Source organism: Panthera pardus, unplaced genomic scaffold (assembly GCF_024362965.1).
Source record: "Panthera pardus isolate Hobbes unplaced genomic scaffold, ASM2436296v1 HiC_scaffold_17, whole genome shotgun sequence".
In the NCBI taxonomy this organism is placed as follows: domain Eukaryota; kingdom Metazoa; phylum Chordata; class Mammalia; order Carnivora; family Felidae; genus Panthera; species Panthera pardus.
In genome coordinates, this window is record NW_026526732.1 from 70,194,437 (window position 1) to 70,211,419 (window position 16,983).

The 16,983-nt window shown below is 36.9% G+C and overlaps 1 protein-coding gene across 1 annotated transcript; it reads left to right on the plus strand.

Annotated features, from left to right (window-relative positions):
• The first annotated feature begins 8,521 nt into the window (after window positions 1-8,521).
• On the plus strand, window positions 8,522-8,956 carry LOC109263278 (peptidyl-prolyl cis-trans isomerase NIMA-interacting 4-like). Its single transcript, XM_053905398.1, has one exon. It carries the CDS (start codon window positions 8,540-8,542, stop codon window positions 8,933-8,935), a length of 396 nt encoding a protein of 131 aa, XP_053761373.1. The 5' UTR covers window positions 8,522-8,539; the 3' UTR covers window positions 8,936-8,956.
• The last annotated feature ends 8,027 nt before the right edge of the window (window positions 8,957-16,983 follow it).

The window sequence follows — 16,983 nt, forward strand, 5'->3', positions numbered from 1 at the left end:
CAACTGTTCTCATCACTTTGTGGATATAAAAAGGGCATAGATCATAAAGCTTGGATTTTTAAGAAGATTATAAGACTCCAAAGCCAAGAAATGCAAAATAAAAACTGTCTCTTATTGTACATCTGGAACTATCTTACACGACATGAATATCTCCTGCTCTAAACGTGTTTTCTGCAAGGCAAGAGAGAATTCTGGGGTTACCTGTAGGCATTCTTTATTCTCTGTGCTTTAGAATCACAGAGCTGGTATATCCCTCTGACCTTCAGGAAGGACTAAATCAAAAGCATCCCGGGAAGAGAACAGTGTATTTCAAACTGTGTTCAGCAAGCCCTAGGGTCTGTCAAAAGATTATAAGGGGAGGGGAACACTGACAGAGGCCCCTCACTCTGAGGTTCCACCAACTGACTCTGATTTCATCGTTTTCACATACAAGAATTCTGCCTAGGATTGAGTTCAAACAATAGACTCCATGGCTTTAAAAATGCCAAAAAATCACTAATCTAACCTAGCCTATTTTGTGAAAGATTAGTAAAGAATTGCTACAAGAAATGTCCTAATGCTTCCTGCACATTTATTAACAAATGTATTTTAGGAACAGCCCACCATGTTTCCACATAACACATTCTTTTTCTTTAAAAAACAGTTCACTACAAAATGTATACAGTTTGGCTGTTTAAAAAACTCAATTAAAACCTAATTATATTAAATAAAAAATCTCTGTATCACAACCTCAACCCACTCACTTCCCCAGGAATAACATAGTTAACAATTTGGTTTGTAACCTCCCAGATACTTTATCTCTGTGAGGACAGATACAAACGTGTGTGGGTACACACAGAAACACACACAGTATTTGTTTCAAAACAACTGCTTATCACCTGTGTTTCTCCTTAAATTAAAAAGTATCCTTTAGTGTCAATACCTACAGAACCACCTCATTTATAAATTTCTCCACATTATCATTCAAGGTATGGATGTATATACTTAACCTCATCTCAATTGCTGAATATTTGGATATTTGTTTGTATATCATGTATTTGCACTTGCTCTTCCCTCTATCTAAAATACATTTCCCACACTACACCTGGCCAACATCTACACATGCAAGTTTCAGTTTTTTATGTTACCTCTGCATAACCACACTGCCAACCTATAAGAAGCAACAACTTCAAAATTTTAAAACAGTTTCTCAATACAACATACTTCTCTACCTGAACATTTTAAACAATACAGGATTTTTTTAAAGCATATTAATTTCTTCACATGAGAATAATAAATCTACATCCTTTTTAGATTTTCCTACTACCCCAAGAATGGAATTTATGCTTTTTGGAGAGCAATTTGGCTGCACCTATCAATATTTAAAATGTGCATATCTTTCAACCTAATAGCCCTGTAGCTTTTCTATAGGAATATTCACACAAATTTGTTAATTCTTTCAACACATTTATTGAACCCATGTAAATGCTAGTCATTTTTCTAGGTTCTCATGAAAGAGTAGTTAAAAGAAGGAGAAAAAAAAAGCCTAGGGAGATTATAGTGTATTGGGATAAATCCACACTGGATAAATAATCAGATAGTATGTTGTCATTATTAATTTTGATAAATATGAACATTACATTATGATAAACTATTTTAACATTGGGTTTTCTTCTTAAAGAGCTAAAAAATGCTATGCTTACCTTTTAAACTCAATCTTTGGTGGTGTATTTCCAAAGTGTTCCACATATGTTCTTTCTTTTTTAAAAAATATACCTCAACATACAAATCCCTTCAAATCTAACAAACCTTTGGCTGAGATTGACAAGTCAGTCCTTTCAACTCATTCAATGATTTTAGTCTTTGTCCTAAATGTATTAAGATATTTAGGCCCTAGTTTCTTAACCAGCCCATTCATTTTTCTATTGTGAATTCATTTTTCAAATAAGGATAAAATATAGTAGGATATCAAAGAATTAAACAAACACTGCTACTTGGGTACAGCCAAGAAGATAGGTGAAGCTAAATTTTTGGCTGCACTGTTTCTAAATCATTGATGAGAAGATGGTGTAAAAGAGTCCAAATTCAAGGTACAGAAGGTAGTCTGCATGTGTTAATGTTTAATGTATTAAAATCTTCACTTTAATATATGAAAAGGAATGTATGAAAGCTAAAGGCCAACATAAAACAAAAAGTTCTTTCCACTGTATTGGAGTAACAGCTAGAATAAAGTTATGGTCCTTATCAGTGGTTTAGTTTTCAAAGATGTCATCTGTAATTATAGCAACAGACACCAAGGATGAAGCTAAGCTATGAACCCACAGAAAATTCAGACGTGTCTGAGTATACATATCTAGAAAACAAGTGGGATTTGGCCACTGAAGGTCTATTCTTAAAAAGGCCAAGCATGCTCCTGGGAAATACATCTTTAGGTTAGCAGAGACTTTAGGAGTACCAGTTTAACCCAAGTAAGGGTAAAAACCTAGTGTTCACAGAGGTATGATTTTGGTCAAGATTATATACAACATGCATGGAGACTTCTTCAAAGCACTGGTAAGAAGAGGCCAGAATGACCTTGGAGTGACCTAGGTAGTGGGGGGAAAATAGAGAGGAGGTAATACCACAGAAATACTGTTTGTTTTGTTTCTGTTAAAGTGAACTTGTGACCCTTGATCCTACTTTTCTGTATCTGGTGCACCCTGTGGAAATGTGAGTTAGATAACACAACACTAGGCCCTAACTAGGGAAATCCATTATGAAGAAGACACTGTACCAAGTTCTTTCTTTCAAGTTTTGGTTGATTTTTCATTTTAGAAGTAGAGTTTTTATTTGAATCATGAGAAGAACAGATACTATAGAAAGATTAAGGGCTCATTAACGACCCTAACCAGTATAAGCTGATGTCTTCAAAATATGATAGGGAAAAACAACAAAACAAAAAAACAAAACAGAACAGCCAGCCCTGGCCTCCAAGGGTCGGGGCAGGAATTGACTGGTAGAGGGTATAAGGGAATTTACAGGGATGATGACAATGTTTTACAACTTGATAGGGTTTGAATTATATAAGGGTATTCACTTGTCAAAAGCCAGCAAATGGATAATAAAGATTTGTGCATTTTTTACATGTAAAATTTACCTCAAAAGAAAAAATTGTAAAAAATATTGAACTCTTGCTAATGATATGAATGCTGAAGCACTTAAAGGAAAATATATCAATGTCTACGATTACTTTCACCAGTGAATATATCAAAAATTAAGATGTATTAGTAGGTAGATAAAGGGCTAAATAGATGCTTGTAATAAAACAAGCAAAATTAAAATGTTACTGTTAGAATCTAGGTGGAAAATGTTCGAATTTCACAGTAAAATATTTTCAAGTTTGCTGAACATTTGAAAACTTTCATAATAAAACATAAGGGAGAAAAATTAGTATCTTGGCTCTAAGAAAGTCTGAAGTCTAAAAGGGACCAGAGTAGGCTGACTGGATCTGTTTATACCTCATCCAAAACCAGCAAAGAACCAGTATGGAATGGGAATAGGCAAGAGCAGTATGTCAGCTCATCTCATTTCCACTGCCTCCAATTCCCCCCAGCACCCCCCAGCACCTCAGGTTATGTTGATTCTCCCATCTGGAGGGTCTACTTTGCCTGGTTATCCAGACATTCTGTGTGTGTCAGGCAGTCAGTATGCAAAAAGTTACAGCTGTCCACTATACCCCTCCCAACTCAACACAAACATCACACTCCAAACAAACAAGCTTACAAGCTGACACACTTGCCCATATTCCCAGTCTCCTCACTGGCTTCCACGTTGTTGCCTGAGTCTCTTTAGCCCACAGTCAGTTTGGGATTCAGTGCTCCCATAATCACCACTGGGTTTCTGGGATTACCCTGCCCCTTTTTATTCCAGTTCTGAAAAGCTCTAGTTGAAAGGGCAGAGTTTCTGTTTTGGTTCAAGTTATCTCATCAGGTTTCTGTGGTCACTCTCCCAGTTGGTGCCTGTGGCCCAGCCTATAACATAAATAGATGGTGACTGCTGTACCAGAATTACCTCTAGGATAGGCAGCTTAAAGAAGAGGGCTACAAAGGGTCCTTGACTTGGAAAGCATGAGGCTGAAAAAAGGGTTAAGACAGTAGAAGCTACATCTAAAGAGGCTGAGGTCAAGCCACACAGTTATACAATATATTTAAGTCCCTACAATGTGCTAGGCACTATTGCAGTCCAGTGGTGAACAAAACAAATACAGTCTCTGACCTCACAAAGCTTACATTGGTGGGAGAGGTAGTAAATAAACACTAAAAAAGAAATATATACAAATACATATACATATATATTAAATTCATTATGACAAAAGAGATCAAATATTAAGGAGATCCACTTTAGACTGGGTGGGGAGAGAATGTCTCTGAAGAAGTGTCATTTAAGCTGTGACCATGTGAAGTGTCAGGGATAGAGATGGACAAGATGGAAAGCAGAAGATGTGAATATTTGAGAGAGATGAATGTTCAAAGAAGGGAAGAGAGCTTGTTTGCCTGGAGCAGCATGAAAAAGGGAGTGTAAGTTCTTGGATAAGGTTTTAGACAAGCGAACATGGGCCAGACCTTTGCGGTACTACTCTGTGTTAAGGCCTCTGGACTTAAGTACAGTGAGAAACCACTGGGTTTTAGGCAGAGGTATGAAGTCTTCCTGAGTGCCATCTGCCCCAGAAATGGCTCCAGTTCTGGGTACCAAGTCTTCTGGATCAACACAAGAATGTCAGCTCCAAGAGTTCAGATTTTTATCTCTATTGCTCGCTGCTCTATTCCCATGCCTAAAATAGCAGGAACTTGGTATACATTTTTGAGTAACCAGTATTGTCTCTAAGGACAATAGGCCTTCTTTATGACTGCAGATTTAGGTCATACTCAGTTTCAATGGCTCTGCCCTCCTCTAAGCATCTAACTATGGTTTCAGCATCATAGAAAAGAAAGCTTCACCAAAAAGAAAGTTTAACCCTCAAGCATATATCCCAAGAGCCAAAAGCTTTTTAAAATAGAAGTCTATCTATTTGGTGTTTTGGTCACAACAGTCTTGTTGGGGAGGGAGAACAATGGTTTCATATAGTGTATATAGTAAGTATTACGAAACCTACAGTTGCAAGTAAGAAAAAATGCAAATTGTGAAGGAGTAGTAGGAGAGTATTGGTGGAAAGCTGAAAGTTAATGGTTCATGTAAGTAAGAGTTCAGAGGTAGATCTCCAGCCAAGATGTTCAGGCATTGTCATTACGATCCTGTCTCTTCCCATCCATGCTCCAATTCCCCTTACAGGCTTTATTCTCAAATAAGGTCTTCCCAAATGGTCATAAGGTCAGCTGGTAGTAGCTCTGGGTATACAGACTACCAGTCTAGCAACCCTAGTAAAAAGAGAATGCCTCTTTCCCATAGTTTTAGTCACTCTATTGGCTCTGATTAGCCTGATTTGGTTTACATATCTACTCCTGAACCAATCACTGTGACCAAAAGAAGGTACTATGCTTTGTGGCCACAACTAGATGGTTTTCCCACCACTGAAGCAGGGGAGAGCAGTCAACCTCGCCTGAAACCCACGTACAGAGAGGGGTCATTCTCTAAGGGAAAACCAAGATGCTAATGCCAAAAGAAAGGGAAGCAAATGTTGGGTAGACAAGTAAAAAGCCAACTACATAGTGTTAAGAATCATTTCTATGCGAAAAAATATGGAAGGCAGAGAATGACTAATAAACAATTGGTTTTTTCAAAGGAACACACATATGAGTAAAAACCTTTAAATAACAGACTCTGTGTATATAAACTTCCTGCTATTTTCTCAAGGTTCAGCTGGGTGCAAATTTCAAGTGAACACTCCAATCAATGCATGCACTTGGAAAAAAAACCACAGCTTTCAATTTATGTTTATCCTGACATGCGACGGGAAAGCAATAACCATTTATTTTATGCATTTCTAAGGAATTTTTAAATTAATATTTTAAAATTAAGCTGAATATTGTTACAATGTGAAAAGCTAAATGTGGAACTTATCTCAAACTGCTATATGCTATCTGCATAGTATTAAGAATTACTTGTGTTTTGGACCACTTATTTACTTAATCAAAAATATACTGTTTTGAGAATCTTTATACTTAATCAAAAGCTTCAAAAATCTTAAGAGTAAATCTGGCTGAACCAAATGTGAGAACATTGAAAAATGCTAATTGCTGTGAAACATTACTGGAATAATAAAGTAGACCTTGAAACAAATTCTACAATAATGAAGTCATTCTTTAAAGAGAATGACTGAAACTGAAGAGGAAAAAAAAAAAAAAAAAAGAACTGATTAAGGAGAACTACAACTACCAGATATGCAAAATCAGTAAGCTACAATCAAGATGGAAAAGCACGACAGAGGAAATATAATACAACTTTTGAGTCTTGCAATGCTAGTAACAGGGAAAAGTATTAAACACATTGAGTAAAACCAATAATATACTATTAACGACTATTAAGATTTGCAAGAATAGTATGTCAATATAGCTGAAAACAACAAAATAAGCTCAACTTTAAGCTTCCATAAAAGGGTGACTAAGAAAAAGTTAAGACTAAGTAATCAATAGTCTTATTAATTGCTATATCACCAAAGCCTAGAATAGTACCTGGCATACAGTGGACATTCAATGTGTTTTGTTCAATTAAAAAACAGAATATGTAACCACTCTGCCCAGTTACTTTCATTAATTAAAAGAGAACAATTTGGCATATCATTTGGTGAATCCATTCACTCTTTGTCTTTTTTTTTAAATAGGCTTCATGCCCAGTGTAGAATCCCAACACGGAGCTTGAACTCACCACCCTGAGATCAAGATCTGAGCTGAGATCAAGAGTTTGATGCTTAATCAACTGAGCCACCCAGACACCCCTCATTTGGTGAACCCAATACAGAATTTACGTGAATGTGAAATTACAATTAACTATACCCAGTAAGATTCTGCCAGTCATATGTTGGGGTATATAAGTTTTCAGGTCTGAGAAAGTAACAAAAATCATACCTACTATTTGTATTTCGTAGACTTTTATGGCTACAACCAAGATTCTATCTGTATTGTTTACAGAATACCAAGTTCTATGTTAGGTTTCCCCTAAAGGCATATTCTGAGACAAGGACTGAATACACATTGTTTACTTGAAATAGTGACCTTGACAGGGAAATGAAAATACAGAAAAGTAAAGGCAGCTATTACAGGGTGCATTATTTAAGCCAACTACCACAATGGACACCACAGGGAAGCTCTGTAATTATTCCAGTAAAGGGGTGAGGAGCCTGGTATTTATACCTCTATAACCGTAAGTCACTGGGTTAAGGGCCATCGCCTAAGGAATACTACTTCTCACATACTTTCAGCCTGCACAAGCATGTAGGCAAACTGAGTTTTGGTAGCCCAAAGTTAGCCCCCAACAAAGATGTATTTGCTGGCCCTTAAAAATCAAGCGGGCATGCCTGGAAATACTAAGAGAATCTGAAAGGATATGAGTGTGGCACTCATAGTGTCTGCTACAAAAGGCAAGAAATGGCAACTGGTATGTGAACGGAAAAGCCTCTAGAGTAAAAAGAGACGATAATAAAATAAAACTGTAACTTCATAGCACCATGCTAAACAGCCTACTATTGTCCACACTCAGTAAATCACTGCTGCTTGATGGAAGAGTGGATAAATGAATTTAAGACTGAGCTATCCAGGAACAGATACACCAGAACAGCACACATAGCCAAAGCAGCCCAACTGCACTGAGCTCTGAATTTTATTTTTGAAAGTTCACTCTTGACAACCTAGCTATGAGGGGATGGTTCTCACATAGGACTTTTCTTCTAACAAACAGTTATATACTCCATTTAGCCATAGAATGCCAAAAATAAAGATGATAGATTAAACACTAACAATTTCTCCTAATATAAACACAATTATAAAGTCAACTAAAAATCTAAAATAAAAAAGCATCTCGAAAGAAGTGCAGTCATTTAACTTCTTATTCTCTGCATATCCTAAATCTCCCACATTCTTTCTCAAAATCTAATGGCATTTCAAGACTAAATTTTTAACCCAGATTTCACATCTTATTACATACAGTCCTACAGCTAAATTTTGCTTTCAAAAAACTTTTTAAGTTTACTTATTTATTTTCGAGAATAAGAGAGAGAGGAAGAGAGAGAGGGAGACAGAAAATCCCAAGCAGGCTCCACGCCATCAGCACCAAGCACAATTTGGGGCTCGAATTCCTAAACCTGAGATCATGACCTGAGCCAAAACCAAGAGTGGGACACTTAACGGACTGAGGCACCTAGGCGCCCCCAGAAATATTGTATATGTCAGTTCAATATTCTTCAATTAGAGGTGAATTATCAATTCTGATATATGTTTGGTTTTTTGTTTTGTTTTGTTTTTTGTAAATTAAGCTAGAGACACAGGAAGTAAGGTATTGTTTTCCAAAGGGGATCAATCTGAGGTTTATTAAAGTTGATAATGAGTCCTTTAGAAAAAGCAGAAATAGAGTACAGCCCCAAGATTCGAAGATGCCGCCCAAGGGAAAAAGCCATTCCGGGAAAGGGGGGAAAGGGGGAGCAGCCTCTGGGAGTGACAGTTCTGACAAGAAGGCTCAGGATCCCAAAGGTAGTGGCAATGCAGTAAAAGTCAGACACATTCTGTGTGAAAAACATGGGAAAATCATGGAAGCCATGGAAAAGTTGAAGTCTGGAATGAGATTCAATGAAGTGGCCATACAGTATAGTGAAGATAAAGCCAGGCAAGGGGGTGACTTGGGTTGGATGACCAGAGGTACCATGGTGGGACCATTCCAAGAAGCAGCATTTGCCTTGCCCACAAGTGGGCTGGATAAGCCTGTGTTTACAGACCCTCCGGTTAAGACAAAATTTGGATATCATATTATTATGGTTGAAGGGAGAAAATAAAATTGTACGCAAGACTGAAAAAAAAAAGAAAAAGTAGAAATCAATTCTGGGCAAGAAAGTTAAGGTAAGCAATATTATATGAAATTAAAACCAAAGACAACTCCATTTTTATAAGTTTAATAAACACCATATGTCAATTCAAATATGCTACTGTTTTTCTTTTAAGGAAGATACCTTATTTTTATAAACTTTTGAATTGTCTGGATATGGGGAGGTGTAAAACTTACTCTCATTTAGATTGATCAAGAATTGCTTCTTTTGATATCAGAATGAAATTTCCCTTTAGGCTGTGAATCCAGTTTGGATGAGAATAATGACATACTCACCTTAAGACATTGCTATTTCTCAAGGACATTGCCATTTCCTATTTACCAGGAAAGTTAAAAAATTTAGAGATTCAAAACCCTAACATAAACTGAATGATAATATTCTTCATCCTCCCCAAATTACTAACTTCTACCTAATCGCCATCAGTATAACAATATTACATTTGATGCACTCGTTAGAGTACGACATTCCTAAACTAAACATAAACATTTACATTCCTAAACATCCTTGAAGATTCATTCTTAATGATTGACCTTGTGCTCCTTAAAATATTTTACTCTGCCTAAATTCCAACTTTAATTTCTTCTCCCTGAAACCAAAGAATCTTACCACACCATCCATCCCCAAGTTTTAAGCATAATTGGCCCTAAATTCATAGTAAATGATAAGAAAGAAAATACTATTAGGAAAATCATGATGATACAATCCTAATGTATAATTATCTCATCAAATAAATAAATAGAAAAGGTTCCATACTTTTCTGGAGAAGGCCTTATTCAAAAAACATCCTGCAATAATTAATCTATAATTAATCATTTTTCTTAAGGGACTCCAATATACCCAGAAGCAATTTGATCATCTGATAGCTTAATAGGCAAAAGCCCAGGACCTGATTGTCTAGCAGCTAGAGCTAGTAGTGGAATCTAATTCAATAGCTCAATAGAAGATAGGACTACTAATCTGGCTCTAAGCTTTCAGGTAAATAGATTTTGGTGATTTTACAAAGAACCTCACTGGTCCACTAAAATAAGATGTCTTCCTATGGTTACAAAGCTAGTTATTGTCTTTTCAAAAGTGTTCAGAGAATGTTGATAAAATGATTTTATAGGACAAAAGTGAGTTCATCAAACCTGCATTGATACGCCACCCCTTTAAAGCCTCCTTTTATTAATCTACTCTATTATAATGGTCTCCTGCTTTAACTAGGCTCCCTTTCTCCAGCCCTTCACTCCAAAGAACTAGTATATAGTATTGGCTTTTTAATTCATATGGTCACTAATGGTTTTGACAAGCAGGAATCTAAAGCATAATCATCCTTTGAGTGAACCAATAAAAGTGAGTTACTGAATGTATAAAACCAAAGATTACAACAAAGATCAATGTGCTGTAATCAAGGTGAATTGTTCCATAGACGCTACTAGAAACAGTCTTCAACTGTGTCCAAACCAAATGTATTACAAATCAGAACAGAATCACTAACATCAACTTTCTTCTTTTAAATAGAAAAATAGGCCCAAGATTAAAATGTTACAATTTTTACTTCTTCAAAATGAATTATGAAAATTATTTGTTAAAATGCATGCTGCTGTCTTATGTGTGACCTTAACAGTTCTCACTCTGACAAGGCTGTGAAATAGAAACTAAGGCTGCCTCAGCCACATTTTAGACCTACCCAATCAGATTCTCCAGGAGTGACACTCACTGACAGATCTTTAGGCTGTGGCTAACTTTTGTTGTCACATCATGTCATCTACTTCTGTTCCTCTATCTAGTATTACATTCACATTAACATTTCTGAACACCACATATTCTCTAAGCACTGTGCTATATATACTTTTACATACAGTTTCATATACATTAAGATCTGGATTGACATTTTAATATTTAACAACTTTGATATGATTCATAAGACACAAACAAAATGTTTTAATATTAATAGGAATATACTATAACTTACAGTGTTACTTATTTAGTTCAATACTGACAGTGTAGGTAGGCAGGCTTCAAATATTAAACAATTATGCTACTGTTTAACATTTCAAGCTAAAGCTATCAGCATGAGTTTAATAATCCAGGCTAAAATTGTCTTCTGCACTACAAGTAGGAGATTCCATTTAAAGAATAATTGTCATAATTCCATTTCCTGAATTCTTCTAATACTTCCAATATTTCTTCAAATATCTGAGCTTTCAACGTTTTTTATTTATTTTTGGGACAGAGAGAGACACAGCATGAGCGGGGGAGGGGCAGAGAGAGAGGGAGACACAGAATCGGAAACAGGCTCCAGGCTCCGAGCCATCAGCCCAGAGCCTGACGCAGGGCTCGAACTCACGGACTCACGGACCGCAAGATCGTGACCTGGCTGAAGTCGGACGCTTAACCGACTGCGCCACCCAGGCGCCCCAAATATCTGAGCTTTAAATATTGATTTCCCAAACTTATCAAATGTGATAAAACAAGTGAATATTGAAGATCAAACTAAAACACCATTTGGAGGTGATTTTTGTTTAGACTATTTCCCTTAACTTTCAGAAAGCCTCTGGGCATAACTGAAAAACCCTGTTTTTTTGTTTTTTTTTTCCTGTACCATGTGTTAAAGTTTAAGTGCATTACATAATTGAATTGATTGACAATTTTTAGAAGATTAATTAGCATCCCAACAGAAATTTAACAGAACTTTTCATTAATACCTTAATCTTGATAGTACCAATTTCCCTCTCAACACTTTGAACTCCCAGAGATGGCTTTAAATACAGAGCCTCTATTTACTTAATGGAGCTTTGCCCCACTGAGAGTAGCTCTGTGGGGTGCTGGGGAACTCAGAGGAAGACGTGAAATGGGCTGCTTGCGAATAAGAATGCAAAGTAGGCCCTCTCAGCCTTGCAGGTTTCCAGCACTATGTGTCCCTTACCCTGATTGCAACTTCAGCAGAGTGGAGTGGTTTGTTTGTTAAAATAATGAATAGTAGATGGCATCCATTTTAGTGGAAAGTTTTAATTTGTGATTCCCTGAGGCTGTGTGAAATAAAACACTCTTATTTATTCCCGTAAATGAAACCAAATTGCTTCTGGAATTTCTTCTGAGAAAGACCATCTAAGAACACTGATTTGACATATTAGTCTGTGAAATAAAACATTTAATGAATGCACTTTTGTAGTGAACAACATTATTTCTATGAAGATTATTTTTATTTCTGAAGTATGTTCTTATCTGATTAAGTTTTTGCTTTTTAAAACGGATGAAGTATATCATGAGTTTTAAGCTTGCCTCAGAAGCTTAGAAAATAAAAATCCGCCTATTCTGTCTGATTTTACATCTCTTTTCTTTTATTTTTTTAAAGTAAGCCCTACTTAGGGCCCAACATAGGGCTTGAACTCAGGACCCTGAGATCAAGAGTCACATGCTCTACTGACTGAGCCAGCCAGGCATCCCTAATTTTACATCTATTTTAGTTAAAATACCAATTATTTCTGAAAGCAATCATTAGCACCACAATAACACCTTATTAATAAATTTCAATAAGCAATTTAAGTGCATTAAATAATAATGTGTGTTTGGAAAGAGGAACTAAAGTTTATCCTTGCAAATTCTAGAAAGAGAAATATGTTAAAAATCAGTAATTTTAAGGTTAGAGAAAGATTTAAATTGACCAGGAGAACAAAGCATTTCAAAACTCTCAAATACTTAAGAAATCTGTATGATAAACACTTGATATGCAATTTATTAAATCTTATCTCAATGATTATAAAAAATACTTGGTTAACCCATTCCTTATACCTGAAATAAATTAAACAGTATTTACTTAGTGATAAAGATACTCATTTACATTTTAGAAAATTACTAAAAAAAAAAAAAAAAAAAAATTACTAAGTGCCTGGTACAGCTCAGGTACTGTTGTAAATCCCAACAAACTGCTGAGCACAACGCTTATAATCCCTGTCCCAGTGGAACTAACAACCAAAGGCAGGAGTGGGGAGGGGTGGGAGGACAGAAAATAAACAAGACAGCAAATAATTAAATAAAATAATGTCAGATAGGTAAAGGGTTAGAAAAAAAATAAAATTGAGTAATGGATAGAAAGCAAAGGGGAAAGTTGCTGAAGGAAGGCTAACATCGTTACTTCTAGGGTGGTGACTGAGCTGACACATCCGTAGGAAAATGGGGAAATTACAAATCCAAGTTGAGAACAGCTTACCTGTAGACCACTAGTATATAGGAATAGAAATCTAACATAAAAAAAACAGACCTTCCCCTACCATTTATGGAGTCCAGGGCAAGAATACAAATGAAGGCTCACATACGACAGGCCTTATAAGTTCTAACTTGAGATAACAAGCTGGTAAAGGAAATATATTCCAACCTCTTCCTTTGACAATATTACCTTCACCAGAATGTAGTGATATGAGTGAGCAGTCTGCCTTCAGCTCCTGACCTAGCCTCCTCCTCTCCTCAGGCTCAAGTCTATACTGTAAGGAACCTTACCCACCCACATGTGTATACCTTATGTTTAACTTCTTGGAAGTATTCAACATTGAAACAGCCTTTTACCTTGGTTTCCACATCAACATTTTTAGTTTTCCATAAATTTCTTTAACAATTCTTCTGCCTCCACTCATGCTTTAAATATTTTATTTCTTAAGGCTCTGTTTTAAGTCCTATCCTTTATTACTTTGCACATCTTCCCTACGTGACCTAATTCATTTCCAGGACTTATTGTCAGCAGGCCTGTATCTATTTCCCTAATGCCGTGTTTTTCCCTAAGACTGTTTGATAATTACACCTGGAAGTCTCTCAAGTCCCTCTACTCAACATGTCTAAACTGATTTATTTTTTTCTCCCCCAACCTTGTTCCAATCTTTCTCTGCTTCTGTAAATAGCACCCTTCCTATCCAAGTTGCACAAGTGAGAAATTTGGGAATTCTTCACATTGCCCTTTTCTTTACTTCCTTTCTCCACATCCAATCACTAATTCTACCAGTTCCATTTCCCCAGTATCTCTCAAATCTATCCATTTATCTATGACCCCTAAGGCCACTATCTATATTGTTCAAACCACTATTAATTCTTTCCTTGACTACTGCAACAGCCCCTAACCTTATGCTTCTTAAACTTTTTCATGTCATGGGGCAGGGAGAGAATAACACGGTAAGATACTCTGAAATGAACTGTCAAGGATCTGGAGGTTATCTATTTGGGCCTTAATAAAAAATACACAATTGCTTTTCTCATAGTATGTAATTTTGAAAAATAAACACAAAACAGAGACCATGTTAAACACTGAACTTATATAAATATCAAGTATAGGGGCACCTGGGTGGCTCAGTCAGTGAAGCGTCTGACTTCTGCTCAGGTCATGATCTCCCAGCTCATGAGTTCGAGCCCCGCGTTGGGCTCTGTGCTGACAGCTCAGAGCCTGGAGCCTGCTTCAGATTCTGTGTCTCCCTCTCTCTCTGCCCCTAACTCACTCACATCCTGTCTCTGTCTCTCTCAAAAATAAATAAACAAAAAATAATAATAAAAAAAAGAAATATCAAGTATATTTTTCAAAAGTTTAATAGGAATTTTCAGTAAGCTTTCCTTCATAATTTTTTTAATATAAGATTTTCTGCTTAAAATGCCTACTATCACTTCCTGATCAAGGCCTTTAAGGATGTTCTCTTTAAACTCTTGATAGTCATGATCAAAGAGAAACTTCGCTCACAAAAAGAAATGAAAAAAGTGTTTAAATACTTCCAGAACCATTTTAAAATTTGCAACAGTTGAAATATTTAAGACTCTAACAGTTCTTCCCTTTTAAATGCAAATGTGATGTTCAAATTTCTCGTGATAATATGAATGAATTTTGAAACCAGTTGAACGTTTTCACATCAAATATTTCAAAAACAATGGAGATTTTATCTGCAGGACACACAGGCACCATCAAAGCAGCTGCCTTGCAGCTAGCTCAGCTGAGGGAGTAAAAAATAAAACATGAGTTATCTGCAAACAGAAATGTCAGTTATATGTAATGTCAGAGAATGCTCTGGAGCTGCACCTGCCTCTACTCCCCTCTCAAAGGCCTATCTTCACCATCCACATTGTGAATGCCTAGAACAGCAGCTCCATTGCCTGCAAAAGACTTAGGATGAAGATGTGGGGAGCAGAAAATATGGAATAAACTCAGATATTTGAGAAATGCATGAATTTAGGGAGCTGCTCTCCAGCAGTGTCACTGAACTGCTAAGGAGTTGGCTATCCTCTGTGTACTGCAGTTTTGCATACAGTACACCAGAAAACTATTTCTGAACTTCCTGGAAAGAATAACGTTTGATCAGGTTGGGCTAGTTTGGTTCTAGGATAGGCAGTAAATATAGCACTTTCTAGGTATACAGCTCAACCTGAATAGACAGATGAATAATGAACAATTGTTGGTTGCAAACAACCATTCCCTGCTTTGCTCCTCGTGGGAGTCCAGATTTTTTTTCTGCTTGGGAGCTCCTACTTCTCAAAGGCTATGATCCCACGAGTCTTCAATGTAAGTTATACAAGATATTTGCAACCTCAAACTTCCTATGCCCTATTGCTCATTCAAGGGTACAGCTGCCAAGGGCTTTTAGTAAAAGAAAGTTCCCTGCTCATCTGAAATAGCTACCAAAAGAGACACTCTCTGCCATTGTACTGGAGTATGTATGTCATATGAAAAATGAAACTGCTAGAGCCTATATTCTCAATGGGGGTGATATCTCCTCTGAGGGGATGAAAATTGGGGAGAGGAAAAAATCATACTTTCTATGTAGAAAGCATAAAATAGACATACAGTATATAAACAGATATGCACAATACCTGTGGTATTAAGACTTGGGGGGGGGGAGCATTGAGAAAAAAATCTTAAAAGGCTCCTTAAGGGAGCAATATAACGAAAAGGTTGAGAAACACTGTTCTAGAGCAATGGCAGATACCACCAAAGGCAGAAGACAATAATGGAAACTAAATTATTGATGCTATCATTAAGTTTTTAAGTCAAAGTTTATGACACCTGGGGCGCCTGGGTGGCTCAGTCGGTTAAGCGGCCGACTTCAGCTCAGGTCATGATCTCACAGTCCGTGAGTTCGAACCCCGCGTCGGGCTCTGTGCTGACAGCTCAGAGCCTGGAGCCCATTTCAGATTCTGTGTCTCCCTCTCTCTCTGACCCTCCCCTGCTCATGCTCTGTCTCAAAAATAAATAAACGTTAAAAAAAAAATTTAAATAAAAAAGTTTATGACACCTAAAACCTGTTCTAGCTCTTGACTTTCCATTTAACTAAGCAAATATATTCCCTTTACTGTTGAAGCTATTTTGTATTGTTTCCTGTAATGTCATATTAACTGACAAAATATGGAACTCTTTAATTACATGGCCAATGCAACAGAACATTAAAGTGGAACTATTTTAGTCTGTCTCTGTTAAGCCTTCATGAATATAGGTGCCAGATATCCTCATAACCAAAGGGAGCCAAGTAAGATGAGAACCCCATGCAAAAAGAGGTGTCTGGGTGGCTCAGTTGGTGGAGCATCTGACTCTTGATTTTGGCTCAGGTCATGATCTCAGTTGTGAGACTGAGCTCCACATCGGGCTCTGTGCTGAATATGGAGCCTCTTTGGGATTCTCTCCTCTCTCTGCCCCTCCCCGGCCCTTGCTCTCGCTCTCTCTCTCTCTCTCTCAAAATAGACACACATTAAAAAAAGAAGAAAAAAAAACCATGCAAAGAGATAGTGGGAAATGGATTTCAAAACTCTTGGTGCTCATCCCATGGATAGTGCAAAAGACTTAAAATTGAAGACAGGGGTGAAGGTTAAAGAATAGTTATTAGGACGTTTACATGAGGGTGGTTGGCGGAGAGTGCTCAGACTGGAGGGACTTCAAGGAGACCACCTTGTATGTTATCTCTGGAAATCTGTGTAGACACAATAGACCTGGTAACCGAAGTTGACATGAAATTATGAGGCCCAACCTTCCATTCTCAACTCATGAAAATTAAGGA